This window comes from Chlorocebus sabaeus, chromosome X (assembly GCF_047675955.1).
Source record: "Chlorocebus sabaeus isolate Y175 chromosome X, mChlSab1.0.hap1, whole genome shotgun sequence".
NCBI classification, from domain to species: Eukaryota; Metazoa; Chordata; class Mammalia; order Primates; family Cercopithecidae; genus Chlorocebus; species Chlorocebus sabaeus.
The window spans coordinates 1,950,378-1,968,307 of NC_132933.1; the positions used below are offsets into that span (position 1 = coordinate 1,950,378).

The following is a 17,930-nucleotide window of genomic DNA, read 5'->3' on the forward strand; positions in this document are numbered from 1 at the left end:
CTGTATCTGGGGCCAGATCTCCCTCCCTTCCTCCCCTCCTATACTAGAGGATAGGATGGGGCAAAGGCCTGACAGGTCACCAGCGGCAGCCTCCTTGGGTGGGTTTGGGGGTAGGTGGGCTGAGTCAAGTACACCATGGGTACTGCAGAGGTGGATCCCTTCCTCTGGCTTCCTCTTACATGTGAGCCATGCCCCCAAGGGGAAGAAGCAGAGCTTGTGATCCAGACTGACCACCTAGTGGCTGGGTCGGTGGGACAACTGGGATCCTGTGGGCTGAATTTGTACCAGGAGGCCCAGAAAGCCCCGGGGCAAGGCGGCCGGAGCAGCATAGGCCTAGACGAGTCCGAGGGGAGTGACATCCCGCTTCTGGGGCCTGGTGCTCCTGGTGCACCTGTATTCCCTGCCCCCTCAAAGCCCCCCGCCTCCTGCCTTTGTTTCCCCCACACACCTCTACTGCCCAGTCTTCTTCAGAGCACCCAGGCACTCTGCTACCAGAAGCTCCCGGAGTAACAAAAGCCTCCGAGTCTCCATCTGTGGCATGGGTGTGTGTGCAAGGCCCTGTCGAATGCGACCTCTTCTGGGAAGCCTCTGTCATGTGGGGTGTGCTGTGTCATGTGGGGGCGGGGAAAGCAGACTGGCCAGGGCTTGACACCGGGAGCCGTGGCTCTGTCTTACCCACTGCAGCAACTGTGACCTGCCTTGGAGCCTAGCCTTGCAGAGGCCTAAGGAGAGGGGTGGGAAAGTGTCCTTTAGAGCAGAGTGGTAGGAGTCATGGCTGGGGCTGGTGGAGGCCAGGGGCCACATGGGGCTGGCCCCAGAACCGAGGGGCCTTGCGGATTTGCCATACCTTTGGCAAATGACTTTTTGGGCGCTTTGCCTGGTGGGGGTGATACAAGGGTTCTTCCCACCCCACTCCTGTAGCTGGCACCTGCGGGGATACCCACCCTCTGCCTGCCTTCAGCTCACCTGTCTCACCGCGGCTGCATCACACTCCAGAAGGCAAGGGCCACATCAGCCATGCCTCTGGTGTTTATCTGAAAATACCGAGTTTCCGTCTGAGGGCACCACTCAGCCTGGGGAGGCAGGAGGGAGGCTGGACATGAACATGACAGGCCTGTGAGCAGGGCAGGTAGATACTTTGTGCCCAGCTGGGCACAAAGCTCATCCCCTGAGCATGAGCCAAGGCCGAGGATGGGTGCGAGCACACAGAGGATGCCTCCCCAGCTGCCAGGGGCGTCAGCCTCATTACCAAGCACCCCGAAGGGGAACTGTTTGGGGTTGGATGGGTCAGCCTGCAGCAGGGACTGAGACAGTCACTGTGGCATCAAAGACCAGCAGTGCAGCACCACGCCCAAAGGCTGGAACCATTCTGTGGGCTGTTGGCCTGGAAGGTAGGGAACAGCTCAGCCCAGCTGCCTTGTAGCATCATCGGGTCAGTCATAGAGCTACAGACAGATTTGGGCAGCTGGAAAACAGGCCCAGAGAAGGGGGGTGTGGGCTCACCTGCAGTTACTGTCTGGCCTTAGAGCTGTGTCACTTGTGTAAAGAAGTCAGTGCCGAGGCCAGGTGCGGAGGCTCACACCTGTAATCCCAGCACTTTGGGAGGCCGAGGCAGGTGGATCACAAGGTCAGGAATTTGAGACCAGCCTGGCCAACATGGTGAAAACCTGTCTCTACCAAAAATACAAAAAAAAAGAAAAGCCGGGTGTGCTGGCAGGCGCCTGTAATCCCAGCTACTCCAGAGGCTGAGGCAGGAGAATTGCTTAAACCCAGGAAGCAGAGGTTGCAGTAAGCCAAGATTGTGCCACTGCACTCCAGCCTGGGTGACAGAGCAAGACTCCATCTCAGTAAAAAGAAGTCAGCGCCAATGGCTCCCCATTACTGACTGTTGAGGTAGTTGGTGACAAACTGATTCAAAAGAGAGGACTTGCTAGGCTGGGTGCGGTGGCTCATGCCTGTAATCCCAGCACTTTGGGTGGCTGAGGCAGGAGTATCGCTTGAGCTTAGGAGTTCGAGACCAGCCTGGGCAACATTGCAAAACCCTGTCTCCACTAAAAATACAAAAATTAGCCAGGCGTGGTGGCACACAACTGTGGTCCCAGCTACTCAGGAGGCTCAGGTGGGAGGATCGCTTGAGCCTGGCAGGTTGAGGCTGCAGTGAGCTGCCTGGGCGACAGGACACTATCTCAAAAAAAATAAATAAAAGAAAAAGAAAAAGAAAAAAAAAGCTTGCCTCTTGTCTACCCTATGTGGTGACAGGTCAGAGGGACCTGCATTCAGGCCCACTAGCTGTTCCCTGTCCTGCTGCCCTACAGGCTTGGTAGGGCCAAGGCCCTCAGCTGCCCTGCCTGGGCCCCTGACACATTAGGGGGCACATTAGAAGGGCACATTAGGGCCCCTCTCCGGGCTCCCTTAAAGGTAGCTGGTGTAGGGCGGGGTGGGTGGCAGCCCCGTTTCCCCTTCCCCCTCATCCCAGACCGTCCGGCCAACCCAGCTTTTCCCACCAAGCAGGATCTTGAGACCAGGGCACCCAGCAGGGGCCCTGGCGGGACTGGCCCATTTTAGGGGAGGGTCGCGGCAGGAACAAGCGCGGGGGCGGGGCCTCAAAGCCCCGCCCCCAGGCCCAGCGGAACCTGAAGAGGAGGGGGTGGGTGAGCCGGGCGCGGCTCTGTCAGCTGAGTGACAGTCACGGGACCGCGACCAACTCTGTCTGGCTTCCTAAAGGAGAGGGAGGGATGAGCAAGGGTCTCCGAGCGCGGCGGGCCAGTGGTGGGGTGCGTGCAGGCAGTCCTGCCTTGGAGGGTCCCGGGGATGGTGACGTCTGAAGCCCCGTGCAGAGGTGGGGGGATCCCCGAGGGCTGGTTCCCGAGGCTGGGGGGCCGAGGTCCCATGCTGGGGCTGCGCCTTCAAGCCCCAGTTCCCCTAGGACATGGAGAAAGAGCGAGAGACTCTGCAGGCCTGGAAGGAGCGCGTGGGGCAGGAGCTGGACCGTGTAGTGGCGTTCTGGATGGAGCACTCCCACGACCAGGAGCACGGGTACTTGGCAGCTTCTGGAGTCCTCGGCAGGGTTTTTGCCCTTCCTAAGGCCCCTCCTTACTCTCAGGCACCTCACAGATTTGCTGACCCCGGAGGGGCAGGAGGGGCTGGCAAGGCCCCTTCCAGACTTTGCTAATCCCGCGTTCCCACAGGGGCTTCTTCACGTGCCTTGACCGCGAGGGACGGGTGTATGATGACCTCAAGTACGTGTGGCTGCAGGGGAGGCAGGTACGGTGTTCCCAGCCTGGAAGCTTCAGGCACACGGCCCATCGCCTCAAAGGTCTCCCCACCTCACCCCAGCCGGCCGCTTAGGCCACGTTCCCTCCCGTACCCCGCAGGTGTGGATGTATTGTCGCCTGTACCGCACTTTCCAGCGCTTCCACCACTCTCAGCTTCTGAATGCAGCAAAAGCAGGTGCTCCCTTCCTGCCCATCTCCCAGTGACTCTGTCCATGTTTACGCAACAGGGCACATGTGCGGAGTTCCTAGAGGGGTCTAGAAGCAGGAATGGACTGGGGAGGCTCAAGGGTGGTGTGTGTGGAGCGTCCTGGCCTTACTCCTGGCATGCCAACCCCCCAACCTCCAGGTGGTGAGTTCTTGCTGCGTTATGCCCGGCTGGCACCTCCTGGAAAGAAGTGTGCCTTTGTGCTGACTCGGGACGGCCGTCCGGTCAAGGTGCAGCGGACCATCTTCAGCGAGTGTTTCTACACCATGGCCATGAACGAGCTGTGGAGGGCCACAGGGGAAGTACGGTACCAGGTGTGTGAGAGGACGGTGTCCCTGAAGACCCCACCCTGGGACCCTGCCATGGCCACCTGATGCATTCCCACTCACTACGCAAGTCCACTGCCATGGACCCATCTGTGGGCCAAGTCCCCTTCACCTCTGAACACTCCCTTACACCCACAGGGGCGCAGACAGAGAGGGCTCTATCAACGCCCTGCCCCCAGCTGGGAAGAGGCCCCTCCCTCCTCCCTGGGCTCCCTGTGCTTCCAGACCTTGACACCACAGCCTGGAAGGGACTGCACCCCCAGACTGGGAGCCCCCAAGGCAGAGTGGGCGGATCTGCCTGGTCCCTACTGGACGCCGGGTGCCAGGCCCCAAGTAGGCCCTGGGTGAACGTGTCTCTGGGGTTCAGGAGAGGAATTGACTCTCTCATCCCAAGGCTGTGTCCTGGGGGATGGGACAGGATGTAGCCTCAGCCTGGGCCTCCCCTCGCCTCCTGCACTCCCAGACGGAAGCCGTGGAGATGATGGATCAGATCGTCCACTGGGTGCGGGAGGACGCGTCAGGACTGGGCCGGCCCCAGCTCCAGGGGGCCCCGACTGCGGAGCCCATGGCGGTGCCCATGATGCTGCTGAACCTGGTAGAGCAGCTTGGGGAGGCAGATGAGGAGCTGGCAGGCAAATACACAGAGCTGGGGGACTGGTGCGCCCGGAGGATTCTGCAGCACGTGCAGGTGGGGGATGCCTGGGGAGCTGGGGTGGTGGGAGGCCCTCCACTCCCCCACTCCCCTGGGTGCTCTGGGGCTTGACACACCTGGAGAGACAGAGATTCGGGGAGGTCCCCACCTGGGGAAGGTGGAGGGCCTGAAGGCTGGCAGGAGGGTGTGGAGCCCCAGGCAAGGCCTGACAGAAGGAGACCCCTGCCCCACCCAAGTCCCTAAGTCCCTTCCAGGCCTCTGGGCTGTGAAACCCGCCCTGTCTGTCCCCATTCAATGTTTCACCCTCCTCTGCTGGAGAGGATCGGGCCAGAAGCGAGGATTACAACTTCCTAGGCCCTGGCTGGACTCGGTGGCTCCTGGCTGTAAACCCAGCACTTTGGGAGGCTGAGGCGGGCGGATCACTTGAGGTCAGGAGTTCGAGACCAGCCTGGCCAACATAGTGAAACCCCGTCTCTACTAAAAATACAAAAATTAGCTGGGCGTGCTGGTGCATGTCTGTAATCCCAGCTACTAGGGAGGCTGAGGCAGGAGAATTACATGAACCCAGGAGGTGGAGGTTGTAGTGAATCGAGATTGCGGCCTCTGCACTCCAGCCTGGGTGACAGAGCAAGACTCTGTCTAAAAAATGAAAAAACAACTTGCTAGGCCCAAGGGAGTGAATCGGCCCCTCCTCAAATGCCCCTCTGAGCCTGGCCCACCGAAGCCAGCAGGTCCAGGGGCTTGGGTGAGAGGGAGGGAGGAAGGGATTTCTGGGGCTGGGTCTTTCTAGTTGGGTGGCTGGGTGGGTGAAAGGGCTGGAGGCAACATTCCCTTCTGCTGCCTCCCGGTAGAGGGATGGACAAGCTGTGCTGGAGAATGTGTCAGAGGATGGCAAGGAACTTTCTGGCTGCCTGGGGAGACAGCAGAACCCAGGTGAGCGGCAGGGTAGGCTGGGGGCCACCCAGGAGGAGGGGAACACTGAGCCTTGTGTTCTGGGCTTCAGATGTGGGGAGTGCCTGGGGGGACGCCTTGAGGAGGCAGAGGAGAGAGGATGGGCTTCCGGAGGCTGGGGATTTCTGCAGAGGAGCAGGCTTCCAGGGCCAGGGAGCTCAGAACCTTGCTCACTGTTAGGGAGGGAGCAGAGAGGTGCCAAGGGCTTTTGCTCCCTCTGTCCCCTGCCTCAACCCCAACCCCACTCTTCCGTACTCCAACCCTCACCAGGCCACGCACTGGAGGCCGGCTGGTTTCTGCTCCGTCATTGCATTCGGAAAGGCGACCCTGAACTTCGAGCCCACGTGCTTGACAAGTTCCTGTTGTTGCCCTTCCGCTCCGGATGGGACCCTGACCATGGAGGCCTCTTTTACTTCCAGGATGCTGATGACTTCTGCCCCACCCAGGTGGGAGAGCACCCAGGGCCATGTGTGACCCACGCTGATCTAAGGCTTTCTGCCTGGGGAGGTGGGTGCTTCTCTAGAGGGTAACCTGGGGCTGGATTGGAACCTAAAGGCCTGCTCTCAGCTTCTGTGCCAGTGTTACAGGAAAGGGGTTGTGATCCAGACCCCAGAAGAGGGTTCTTGGATCTTGCGCAAGAAAGAATTCAGGGCGAGTCCGCAATGCAAAGTGAAAGCAAGTTTATTAAGAAAGTAAAGGAATAAAAGAATGGTTACTCCATAGGCAGAGCAGGCCTGAGGGCTGCTGGTTGCCTTTTTATTTTTTATTTTTATTTAATTTAATTAATTTATTTATTTATTTGAGGTGGAGTTTTGTTCTTGTTGCCCAGGCTGGAGTGCAATGGCGCCATCTCGGCTCACTGCAACCTCTGCTTGCTTCCCAGGTTCAAGCGATTCTCCTGCCCTAGCCTCCCAAGTAGCTAGGATTACGGGCATGGGCCACCATGCCCGGCTAATTTTGTATTTTTAGTAGAGACGGGATTTCTCCATGTTGGTTAGGCTGGTCTCGAACTCCCGACCTCAGGTGATCCAACCACCTCGTCCTCCCAAAGTGCTGGGATTACAGGCAAGAGCCACCGCACCCAGCTGGTTGCCCATTTTTATGGTTATTTATTGATGATATGCTAAACAAGGGGTGGATTATTCATGCCTACCCTTTTTAGACCGTATAGAGTAACTTCCTGATGTCGCCATGGCATTTGTAAACTGTCATGGCATTAGTGGGAGTATAGCAGTGAGGACCACCAGAGGTCACTCTCATGGCCACCTTGGTTTTGGTAGGTTTTGGCTGGCTTCTTTACTGCAGCCTGTTTTATCAGCAAGGTCTTTATGACCTGTATTTTGTGCTGACCTCCTATCTCGTCCTGTGGCTTAGAATGCCTCAACCGTCTGGGAATGCAACCCAGTAGGTTTCAGCTTCATTTGACCCAGCTCCTATTTAAGATGGAGTTGCTCTGGTTCACACACCTCTGACACCAGTGCTCCCCAGTCCCATGTCATATGGAAGCCACCAGGGAGCTGGTGAAACGCCGATGCTCAGACGTATATGCCATTCGTCTGGAGCCCTGGTGTCTATGCAAGGATCTACAGGTCAGGAAGCTGATGTCACTGGGAGGGGTCCTTCAGAACCTCCAAAGATGTCCCAATTCACCGCCAGTAGCTTGGGTCAATGGAGACACAGCCAGGTCTGGAAAGTTGGGGAGGGGAGTGTCCTGCTGAGATGCCTGCCCCTGCTCTCCCCTCAGCTGGAGTGGGCCATGAAGCTCTGGTGGCCACACAGCGAAGCCATGATTGCCTTCCTCATGGGTTACAGTGAGAGTGGGGACCCTGTGCTGCTGCGCCTCTTCTACCAAGTGGCTGAGTACACCTTCCGCCAGGTGAGCGCTGCCTCCTTCTCCCCTCTAGAGGCTGAATGGGGTAATGGGGGGAGTCTGGCCAGGCTGTGCTCTTGCCCCCTTGCTGAGCACAGTCGCTCAGCTGGTCTGAGAGTTTCTGGAGCCCCAGTGCTGTTCGTTCAGTCAACAAAGAAGCCCCTGTCGTCCTAGAGCTCAAATTTTGGTGGTGGGGGCCGGGAGAGCAGACTGTTAGCAAGCAGACCTAGGTGGTGGTGAGAGTGACAGCTGTGGGAATAATACCACTGGAGAGGGTTGTGGGGGGCTCTTACCTATGGGGTGGCAACGGGGAAGCACTGAACAGGGGCCAAGTCAATCAGGGGTGTGTCTGAGGGACTGGGAGTCTGGGCATGTGGCACAGCAGGGGGGCCTGGCAGCCTGGAAGGATAAAGGCAGAGTCGGCAAGGGATGGACTCCAGCTGCCTGGTCTGATTCCACTGTTACCTGGGTCCTGGGGTTTGGAGCGGGAGGGTGTTATGGGGGAAGCCTGTAGGGTATAGGGCAGAAACTGGGACAGCAGAGGAAGCTGTAGCTGTCATCCCAGCCAGTGAGGGCTGGCCCAGGTGGGAACTGGTGGGGACAGAGGGTTCAGAGTCTGGTGGAGCAGCAGTGGGATTCCTGAGTCTCTAGTTCAGATGGAGAGATCTGGACTCACCATGAATGTTTTCAATATCATAAGAATGTAGATGCTGCCTGGCACAGTGGCTCATGCCTATAATCCTAGCACTTTGGGAGGATGAGGCGGGAGGATCACTTGAACCCAGGAGTTCAAAACCAGTCTGGGCAACATAGTGAGACCTGGCCTCTACAAAAAATTTTTAAAAATTACCTGGGTGTGATGCACACCTGTACTCCTAGCTACTCAGGAGGCTGAGGCAGGAGGACTGCTTAAGCCCAGGAGTTTGAGGCTGCAGTGAGTTATGATCACACCACTGCACTCCAGCCTGAGCTAGGCAACAGAGCAAGACTATGTCTCAAAAAAAAAAAAAAAAAAAGGCCGGGCGTGGTGCCTCATGCCTGTAATCCCAGCACTTTGGGAGACTGAGGTGGGCAGATCACCTGAAGTCAAGAGTTCAAGACCAGTCTGGCCAACATGGTGAAACCCCGTCTCTCAAGACCAGTCTGGCCAACATGGTGAAACCCTGTCTCTACTAAAAATACAAAAATTATCCAAGCGTGGTGGCAGGAGCCTGTAATCCCAGCTACTTGGGAGGCTGAGGCAGGAGAATCGCTTGAACCCAGGAGGCAGAGGTTGCAGTGAGCCAAGATCGCACCATTGCGCACTCCAGCCTGGGGAACAACAGCAAGACTTGGTCTCCAAAAAAAAAAAAAAAAAAAAAAAAAGAGTACAGATGCTGCTGAGATCTATGAGGCAAAAAGGGAAATGGAGGCCCAGCAAAGGAGACAGGAATCAGTGGTGACGTAGGAAGAAGACCAAACCAGGGGCCCCCTGAGGCCCAAGCGCTAGGAGCAGAGTGATAAGCTGTCCTGACTGCTGCCCAGGAGGCACCTCGAGCTGCTGAACGCAGGAAAGGACATGGCACCCAGTGGTGGCAAGGCCTGGGTGGTGAATGAATGAAGATTCATCATGTGTTTCTAAAGCCACGACTCCGACTCCACTGGTAAACCCTGGTACTGGGAGGACTATAGCAGGGGATCTTATTCTGGGGTGTGTGGGCTTCGAAACCGGGGGCGGAGAATCACATCTGTATTTGTACTAACCTCTAACGGAAACTAGCATTTGCTTCCATTATGAGTGGAGGCAGTGAACCACATTGGTAATAGAAGTGCCTGGCTTTGTCACCGATAGAAATCCCAGATGTGTTTATATTGCATTGCAGTTAGAGAGACATCTGCAAGTATCACATATGCTCATCACTACTTCCAAACCACCAGGGTTGTTAGACCTGCAGCTATATCTTAATATTTAATACATTCATAGAGTATGTATTAGGGGCCACCAGTTATAACTCAAAAATGAAATAATAAGATATAGATGACATTAAACAATTACAAAAGCTATGATTAACAGGTAAATCGGCTGGGTATGGTGGCTTACACCTGTAATCTCAGCACTTTAGGAGACGGAGGCGGGTAGATCACCTGAGGTCAGGAGTTCTGGACCAGCCTGGCCAACATGGCGAAACCCCGTCTCTACTAAAAATACAAAAATCGGGCTGGGTGCCTTGGCTCACGCCCATCATTCCAGCACTTTGAAAGTCCGAGGCAGGCGGATCACTTGAGGTCAGGAGTTCAAGAACAGCCTGGCCGACATGGTGAAACCCCATCTCTACTAAAAATACAGAAAATTAGCCAGGCGTGGTGGCAGGTGCCTGTAATCCCAGCTACTCAGGAGGCTGAAGCAGGAGAATCACTGGAACCTGGGAGGTGAAGGTTGCAGCGAGCTGATATCACGCCACTGCACTCCAGTCTGAGCGACAAGAGCGAAACTCTGTCTTAAAAAAACAAAAACCGGCCGGGCGCTGTGGCTGAAGCCTGTAATCCCGGCACTTCGGGATGCCAAGACGGATGGATCACGAGGTCAGGAGATCGAGACCATCCTGGCTAACACAGTGAAACCTCGTCTCTACTAAAAAATACAAAAAACTAGCCGGGCGAGGTGGCGGGTGCCTGTAGTCCCAGCTACTCGGGAGGCTGAGGCAGGAGAATGGCGTGAACCCGGGAGGCGGAGCTTGCAGTGAGCTGAGATCCGGCCACTGCACTCCAGCCCGGGCGACAGAGTGAGACTCCGTCTCAAAAAAAATAAAAATAAAAATAAATAAAAACCAAAAAACCAACCAACAAACAAAAAAACCCAGGTAAGTCATTATGCATCAACCAACATAACAGAATCCAGAAGGCGAAATTCCAGACATTGACTCTTTACCTTCCTGTGTCATGTCAAGTAGTCAAAAAAGAAGTAAGGACTTGAACAATGTAATTCAAAAGATAGAACGAATACACACAGAACTAGTATTATTTATTTATTATTATTTTTTTTATTTTTTTGAGACAGGGTCTCTATCGCCCAGACTGAGTGCAGTGGCACGATCATGGCTCACTGCAGCCTCAACCTCCTGGGCTCAAGCGATCCTCCCACCTCAGCTGCCCAGGTAGCTGGGACTACAGCTGTGTACCATCACACCCAGCTAATCCTTTAATTTTTTTTTTTGTATAGATGGGGTCTCACTATGTTTCCCAGGCTGGTCTTAAACTCCTGGACTCAAGTGATCCTCCCGCCTCGGCCTCCCAAAGTGCTGGGATTACAGGCGTGAGCCACTGTGCCCAGCCCAGGACTAGTTTTACTTCCTACGAAGAAGAATACACCAACTCTTATGGGCCACCATTTAAAGAGACATTTTCATACTGGACTTCAATGTAATTGATTCCATGATCCTTTTGAGAAGAGGCTCAACTGACAAGCCTCCCTGAGACAGGTGCCCCAAGGAATGCTAGTGGAGAGAGAAGGAAAGAGAGTGGAATGGGCACTGGGCAGGGGCAGACGGAGGACGAGATGCATTTGGGACCAATGGTGAGCCAGGACAGGAGTCAGATAAGATTGTACATCTACTGGAAGACAGGCCTGTGAAGCTGGGAATGGGAGCGCCAAGGGAGTCACTTCTTAAGGGTTTCATGACAGGTCGTTGCCTCCGTCAGGGTTCTTTGTTTCTTTAAATCAACGTAACCACCACTACAATCACGATAGAGAACCTTTTTCTTTCTTTCTTCTTTCTTTCCTTCCTTCTTTCTTTCCTTCCTTCCTTCTTTCTTTCCTTTCTTTTCTTTCTTTCTTTCTTTGAGATGGAGTCTTGCTCTGTCACCCAGGCTGGAGCGCAATGGCGTGATCTCAGCTCACTGCAACCTCCGCCTCCTGTGTTCAAGCGATTCTCCCGCTTCAGCCTCCCGAGTAGCTGGGATTACAGGTGCGCCACCACGCCCAGCTAATTTTGTGTTTTCAGTAGAGATGAGGTTTCACCATGTTGTCCAGGCTGATCTTGAACTCCTGACCTCAGGTGATCCGCCCGCCTCGGCCTCCCAAAGTGCTGGATTTCAGGCGCGAGCCACAGCGCCTGGCTTGATAGAGAACGTTTCTACATCCCAGGGCAGGGTTCTTTCATTCCATCTAGCAGTGTCTCGTCCCCTTACCCAGTCGGTTATATAGTTGTAGCCTGCTTGCTGCGCCCACCCCTGCTTTCATCTTTGTGGAGGACGCAGTGTCGCGGTTCAGATCGCTGGTTCTGGAGCCATGTTACCTGGGATCAACCCAGGCTCTGACCCCTGGTAGCGATGCAGTGGCATCTGGGCGGTTCCTGCAGGCGCTAGCTGTCACTGTCTCTGTTATTCCAGTTTCGCGATCCCGAGTACGGGGAATGGTTTGGCTACCTGAGCCGAGAGGGCAAGGTGGCCCTCTCCATCAAGGGAGGTCCTTTCAAAGGTGAGTGGGGGGCGGCGGGGCCGCAGGGGTTGCGCCTCTCGGCTGCCCCCGGCCCTCACTACCTGCCCGCCTCCACCCGCAGGCTGCTTCCACGTGCCGCGGTGCCTAGCCATGTGCGAGGAGATGCTGGGCGCCCTGCTGAGCCGCCCCGCCCCCACGCCCACGCCCGTCCCCACCCCCGCCCGTCGAGGCGCGGAATAAAGGCTGAGTCTGCTCCACCTGCGGCTGTGCGCGTGTCTGTGGGCTCGCGGGACTGGGGCTGCGGCGCCGAGGGAGGGGCCTGCTCCAGCTCCGGGGCAGCGCCTGCCCCGCCCCCAGGCCCGCCCCGCGCTGACCGGCTGCGCGCATTGGCCCGCCCCGCGCGCTGGCCTGTCCCGCGCATTGGCCAAGCGGCCGGGAGGACGGGCCCGGCGGCCGTGCACTTCCGGCCGGTGGCCGGCCCGGCACGCACCGCCCCTTCCGCCACCGCCCAGCGAGCCGAGCCCCGGTCCCAGCCCCGGCCGTCCCGGCGTCGCTTCGGAGCGCGGCGGCAGCTGACTGCGCCTTCACGATCCGCTGGGACCCGCGAGCCCCGCCGCCGTTATGAACATCCGCAATGCGAGGGTGAGCGCCCGGGGCGGGAGGCTGTCCGCGCCGCGTGGGCGCCGGGCCCGGTGGCTGCTGCGCATGCTCCCGAGGGCCCTGGCCGAGCCCGGCCCGGTGGCCCTGCGTGTGCCTGCGGCCGCTGGACCTATGGGGCTGGCCCAGCCCGCCGAAGAGGCCGGGGCGCGGGGCCGGGGCTGCGATTCCCTCCTGTTTGCATGATGTCGGGCCTTCGTTGGGTGGGCTCCGGGGACCTCCGGGCGCCCACTGCTGTTCCTGTGCTCTGGACGTTGTGCAAAGTCAGATCGTCACAGCGCCTGCTCAGCCCCGAGGGAGGGGGGCCGAGCAGACCGACGGGGAGCAGACTTCTCACCCGTGGTCACCGGCGCCTTGGACTGAGCGCGTTCCACTGCCCTCCTTCCTTGCAGCCAGAGGACCTAATGAACATGCAGCACTGCAACCTCCTCTGCCTGCCCGAGAACTACCAGATGAAATACTACTTCTACCATGGCCTTTCCTGGCCCCAGGTGGGCAGCTTCTGAATTTGGGCGTGGGGGAAACCAGGCCGAGGAAAATCCAATCGGGCCATCTTGGAGGGAGTGGACAAGTCTGTCAGAGCCCAGGGGACTGTATGGTTGGTGACGTCCCTAGTGTTTTCAGCTGGCAGGCAGGGGCAAAGGAAAAGAAGGCGCCTGAAGGGAGCAGAGAATAGGGGCATCGGGCAGGATCCCCACTTTGCATCTTCTTTCTGGGCATGGGCAGGGCACAGTGTGGCGCGGGGAAGACCAAGTCACCCAGCCTGGAGGTCATGAGCCATCACACAACTGGCCACTTGTCCAGCTTGTGTCCCTCTAAAGGGCTCCTCCAGCTCCAACATGAAGTTTTCTCACTCCCTTTTCCTCTCTGTCACCAGCTCTCTTACATTGCTGAGGACGAGAATGGGAAGATTGTGGGGTATGTCCTGGCCAAAATGTGAGTCACCAAGGAGGAAGAGAGAAGCTACACGTGTCTGGTGGATGCCTCTGTGGGCTGTAAAAAAATGAATAGGCTCTTTCTTTTCAGTACAGTTGAAAGTTTATAGAAAAATTGAACAGAAAGGACATGGAGTTCCATAGAACCCCTCAGCATTCCCTCCCTGCCAGTTTCCTCTATTAGTAGCATGTTGGATTTGTGTGGTCCACTTGTGACAAGTGATAAACTAATGTGATATATTACTATTATTATTATTATTTTTTTTTTTTTTTGAGACAGAGTCTTGCTCTGTTGCCCAGGCTGGAGTGCAGTGGCGTGATCTTGGCTCACTGCAAGCTCCACCTCCTGGGTTCAAGTGATTCTCCTGCCTCAGCCTTCCTAGTAGTTGGGATTACAGGCATGTGACACCACACCTGGCTAATTTTTTAATTTTTTTAGTAGAGATGGGGTTTCACTATGTTGGCCAGGCTGGTCTCGAACTCCTGACCTCAGGTGTTCCACCCACCTCGGCCTCCCAAAGTGCTAGGATCACAGGCGTTAGCTACTGCACCCAGCCGATATATTAATATTAACTAAACCCCCCTGCACTTCTCTTTGTGTTGTAAGCCCCATGGTTTTGACCAAATGATATGTGTCCACCTTTATATTATCACAGGATAGTTTCACTGTGTTCCACGCATTTATCCCTTCCTCTCCTTAACCCCTGGCAACCACTGATTTTTTACTGTCTGCATAGTTTTTGCCTTTTCCAGGATGTCATAGAATTGGAATCATACTGTATACAGCCTTTTCAGACTGGGTTTTTTTCACTTAGTAGTGCACATTTAAGCTTCTGCCTTGTCTTTGCGTGGGTTGACAGCTCATTTCTTTTTTTATTTTTATTTTTTGAGATAGGGTCTTGCTCTGTTGCCCAGGCTGGAGTGCAGTGGCATGATCATGGCTCACTGCAGCCTCAACCTCCCAGGCTCAAGTGATCCTCTCACCTCTGCCTCCCAAGTAGCTGAGACCACAGGCATGCGCCACCACACCCAGCTAATTTTTTGATTTTTTTTTTTTTTTGTAGAGACAAAAAAAGTGTTGTCCAGGCTGGTCTCGAACTCCTGGGCTCAAGCAATCCTCTTGACCCGGCCTGCCGAGTAGCTGGAACTATAGGCGTGTGCCCCATACCTGGCAGGCATGGGGTTTTCAGGCAGTAGAGGGTGGCAGGATCGGCTGCTCTGATCCAAGAGGCTCCTGGCTCTCCCCCAGCTGGGGTCTTAGGGGGCTGTAGGGCCAGCCTAGAATTTGCATATCCACTTTACAGATGACGGGGCGTGGGGGTGACTGTGCCTACACTGAGCTGCTTTGCAGCCTCTGCTTTCTCCCTCTCCAGGGAAGAGGACCCAGATGATGTACCCCATGGACATATCACTTCATTGGTATGTAAGCTTCACCCAGGCTCTCTGGTGGGGGTGGAAGTGGGGTTAGTTGAGGCAGCCCCCAAGGTCCCAGTCCTTCACCCGCTCTCTGCTCTTCTCCTACCAGGCTGTGAAGCGTTCCCACCGGCGCCTTGGTCTGGCTCAGAAACTGATGGACCAGGCCTCTCGAGCCATGATAGAGAACTTCAATGCCAAATACGTCTCCCTGCACGTCAGGAAGAGGTGGAAGCCGGGCTGAGGGAAGGGGGATTGAGGGGGAGAGATACTGCCTTGATGGGGGTCCTGGGGTACCTCGGCTTTTGGTGAAGATCCAGGAAGTGGGATTGGGGTGAAGGAGGGACCAAGAGGAGGGGCAGGCACTGGACGTGCTACCCCTCCCTGGCCATGTCTGTGCAGCTCAGCAGTGCCTTGTTCCCCTGCAGTAACCGGGCCGCCCTGCACCTCTATTCCAACACCCTCAACTTTCAGTAAGTAGATCTCGAGTTTTCTCGTGGGCTGGGGTTGGCCCCAGGTCTGGCCCATCAGGGCACCTGAGACTGGCTGAGTTGCCTTCCAGGCTAGGGGTGGGCCGGATATGGGGAGGACGCTGTGGACCCCAGTGCTGCCAGGATGCCTCCACATTCACTCGGTGGCTGATGGTTGAAAAGCCGGCATGGAGGCAGCACCTGCCTGCTGGAACGTGCTCTATGTGTGTTGTGATGGAGGAGCTCTGGCCCATGCTGGCAGAGGCTGGTGAAGGGCACACGGGCTGTTTAGTAATGTTTGGGAATAAAGAGGTGTGGGTCCCTGGCGTGAGCAGATCATAGCATGGCCAAGCACCTGGAAGAATCCAAGAGAGAGCAGAATCAAGGAGAATGCACGTTCAGGAAGGAAGGACCGGCGGCCAGGCAGCCTAGTGGATGGGGCAGGTCTGCCTGAGGACCGGGAGGCCCCGTGTGCCTAGCACAGGAGAGAGAACCTGGCAGTCAGCGTGCCCAGTAGACAGTGGAAAAAAGTGCTTGCAAGTGAAGCTGGGGTGGGCTGCCCGTGGAGGAACACTAACTGCAGTCAGGCCCTGTTTGGTAGGGGTGAAGAGGAGGGACTGTTGGGAAGGGCAGTGGCCTCTGGGCTGGATGCTGGCAAGAGGGATCTGTGACCCAGATGAGGATGTCTGGTGGGAACTGCTTTATAGCTAAGTCAACAATCCTCATGTCTTAGGCCTGGCAGGGCCAGCCTAGGCCGTTGAGTCCAGCTCCCCTTCCAGGGACATGGCCACCCGAGTCTGCACACATGCCTCCCCAGTGCAGGCATGGCCCCTGAGCTGCTTAGGCAGGGCCCGTGCTGCCTAGGGATGACTCCCCTCAACAGAGCTCACTGTCTCTCCTGGCTTCTGACGGCTGTTGTGAGGCAGCTCAGTAAGGGACAGGACACAGGGCAGGGAGGGAAGGGGAAGGCTGAATTCAGGACTTCAGCTCACAAGAAACCACAGAAATGAATCCTTAGTAGCCAGGCTAAGGACACAGAACGGGGGCAGGACAGGGGTGGGGTGGGCCGCTGTTTCCTGGAGCCTTTGCTGGAGAGAACAGAGGGCAGGTCACACTGGACTTGCTGTCTCAGGAAGGAGCCTTCAGGGAGAAAACATGGCATCTTGCTCCAGTAGCCATGATACCAGGAGTGGAGGAGGGTGTCCCCCAGGTATGGGTCTTCCTCCTTGCTCTCTACCCTCTGCCCCCAGGATCAGTGAAGTGGAGCCCAAATACTATGCAGATGGGGAGGATGCCTATGCCATGAAGCGAGACCTCACTCAGATGGCCGACGAGGTAAGAACCTGCATGAAGCCAAGCCAGGCAAGCGGGGGTGGCATTGGGGAGCCCCGAGACAGTGGCTGGAGGTGCGACCAACTTTGAATGCCAGCCCTTGTGGCTACGTTGCCAGGAGTCACAACCTCAGTTTCCTAGGTTGGGCTTTAGAGGAGGCCGTCTGCCTAGCAGCCTGGAGGGTGATGGGAGAGGCAGAGGGAGGAGGCTTTTAGAAGGGAAGTGGGGAGGCCTGGGGACCAGTGGGTGGCCTGCCTGCTCAGAGGTAGTTCTGAGTCAGGGTTCTGCCCCAGGCTCCTTGGGTGGCAGGGCTGGTCAAGGGGCAACGCTGTGTCGTGGGGGTCTCCATGGTAGTCAGTGAGCCCAGGTAGCAGTGGACTGGGGCTCCAGCCAGGTGTCCACACTCAGTCCCACGTGTCCTGCCTAGCCCTGCTGCCTCACTATGCCCCTCTCCTCAGCCAGCGACAGGGCCAGGCTCCCTTTGTCTGGAAACTTAGGCCCCATCTCTTTACCTCCTGCTTCTCCCTGGGTTCCTGGTGGCAGCTGAGGCGGCACCTGGAGCTGAAGGAGAAGGGCAGGCACGTGGTGCTGGGTGCCATCGAGAACAAGGTGGAGAGCAAAGGCAATTCACCTCCGAGCTCAGGAGAGGCCTGTCGCGAGGAGAAGGGCCTGGCTGCCGAGGATAGTGGTGGGGACAGCAAGGACCTCAGCGAGGTCAGCGAGACCACAGAGAGCACAGATGTCAAGGACAGCTCAGAGGCCTCCGACTCGGCCTCCTAGAGCCTGCCCCATCCCTTCCTCACCCCACGAGCTTTCACAATAAATTCGCTCCGTGGCACTGGGGAACTTCGTGTGTGTGCGTGTGCACATTTAGAGGGTGTGTTTCTCCAGGTCCTCTGGTGGGGAGGTGAGCCTCAGCCTTTTGACCCAGAGCATCCTGCCAGTCCGAATAGAAGGGAAGAGCTTTGGAGGTGGGACTCCCCAGTCTCATGGCCTTCAGCAGCTGTGGCCCTGGGAAGGAGGCCCTGGGCTTAGGGAGAGACCCTGCCTTGGAGGTCTGCTTGGCTACGCTGAATGTGTTTTGTGGCACAAGCCTGGGCCGCTTAGGCTCAAAGCTCAACAGCAGGGCTCCCACTCTTGGTGGCCTTCAGTTCTCCTCCCATCTTCACCTTCAGACCTTTTCTCTCCCTAATCACACCTGCTTTGGGCTACAACAGCTCTGCGGCATACCCGTGGGCTCCAGATGTGGACATCTGACTGCTCATTGGGCTTATCTACAGCTGTCCTGAGTAATGACCCAGCCAGACGCCCTGTCAACGGTCCTTGAGTCCTCCCTTCCCTGCCACCCTAATGGTCAGCGAGTCCATGATACCTCTTGAGTCTACTCCCTGAGTTTGCATTTGAAATAATTTATTTTTAGTACAATC

The 17,930-nt window shown here is 56.6% G+C and overlaps 2 protein-coding genes across 5 annotated transcripts; both read left to right on the forward strand.

The window, feature by feature from the left end:
* Window positions 1-2,681: 2,681 nt before the first annotated feature.
* RENBP (renin binding protein) lies at window positions 2,682-11,954 on the forward strand. Of its 4 annotated transcripts, none has more exons than XM_007993116.3 (11): window positions 2,682-2,774; window positions 2,927-3,036; window positions 3,189-3,264; window positions 3,375-3,450; window positions 3,622-3,794; window positions 4,270-4,494; window positions 5,310-5,391; window positions 5,680-5,855; window positions 7,154-7,285; window positions 11,648-11,735; window positions 11,818-11,954. In XM_007993116.3, exons 1-11 carry the CDS (start codon window positions 2,736-2,738, stop codon window positions 11,934-11,936), a joined length of 1,296 nt encoding a protein of 431 aa, XP_007991307.1. In that variant the 5' UTR covers window positions 2,682-2,735; the 3' UTR covers window positions 11,937-11,954. The 4 variants fall into 4 exon arrangements, 2 of the variants coding, with proteins under 2 accessions (XP_007991307.1, XP_007991308.1); XM_007993117.3 differs by having other exon boundaries at window positions 2,741-2,839; XR_012091885.1 differs by lacking the exon at window positions 11,818-11,954 and having other exon boundaries at window positions 5,680-5,916.
* A 197-nt stretch (window positions 11,955-12,151) lies between these two features.
* On the forward strand, window positions 12,152-17,349 carry NAA10 (N-alpha-acetyltransferase 10, NatA catalytic subunit). Its single transcript, XM_037995786.2, has 8 exons — window positions 12,152-12,338; window positions 12,746-12,844; window positions 13,231-13,289; window positions 14,662-14,707; window positions 14,814-14,929; window positions 15,130-15,174; window positions 16,422-16,506; window positions 17,047-17,349. Exons 1-8 carry the CDS (start codon window positions 12,318-12,320, stop codon window positions 17,281-17,283), a joined length of 708 nt encoding a protein of 235 aa, XP_037851714.1. The 5' UTR covers window positions 12,152-12,317; the 3' UTR covers window positions 17,284-17,349.
* Window positions 17,350-17,930: the final 581 nt, after the last annotated feature.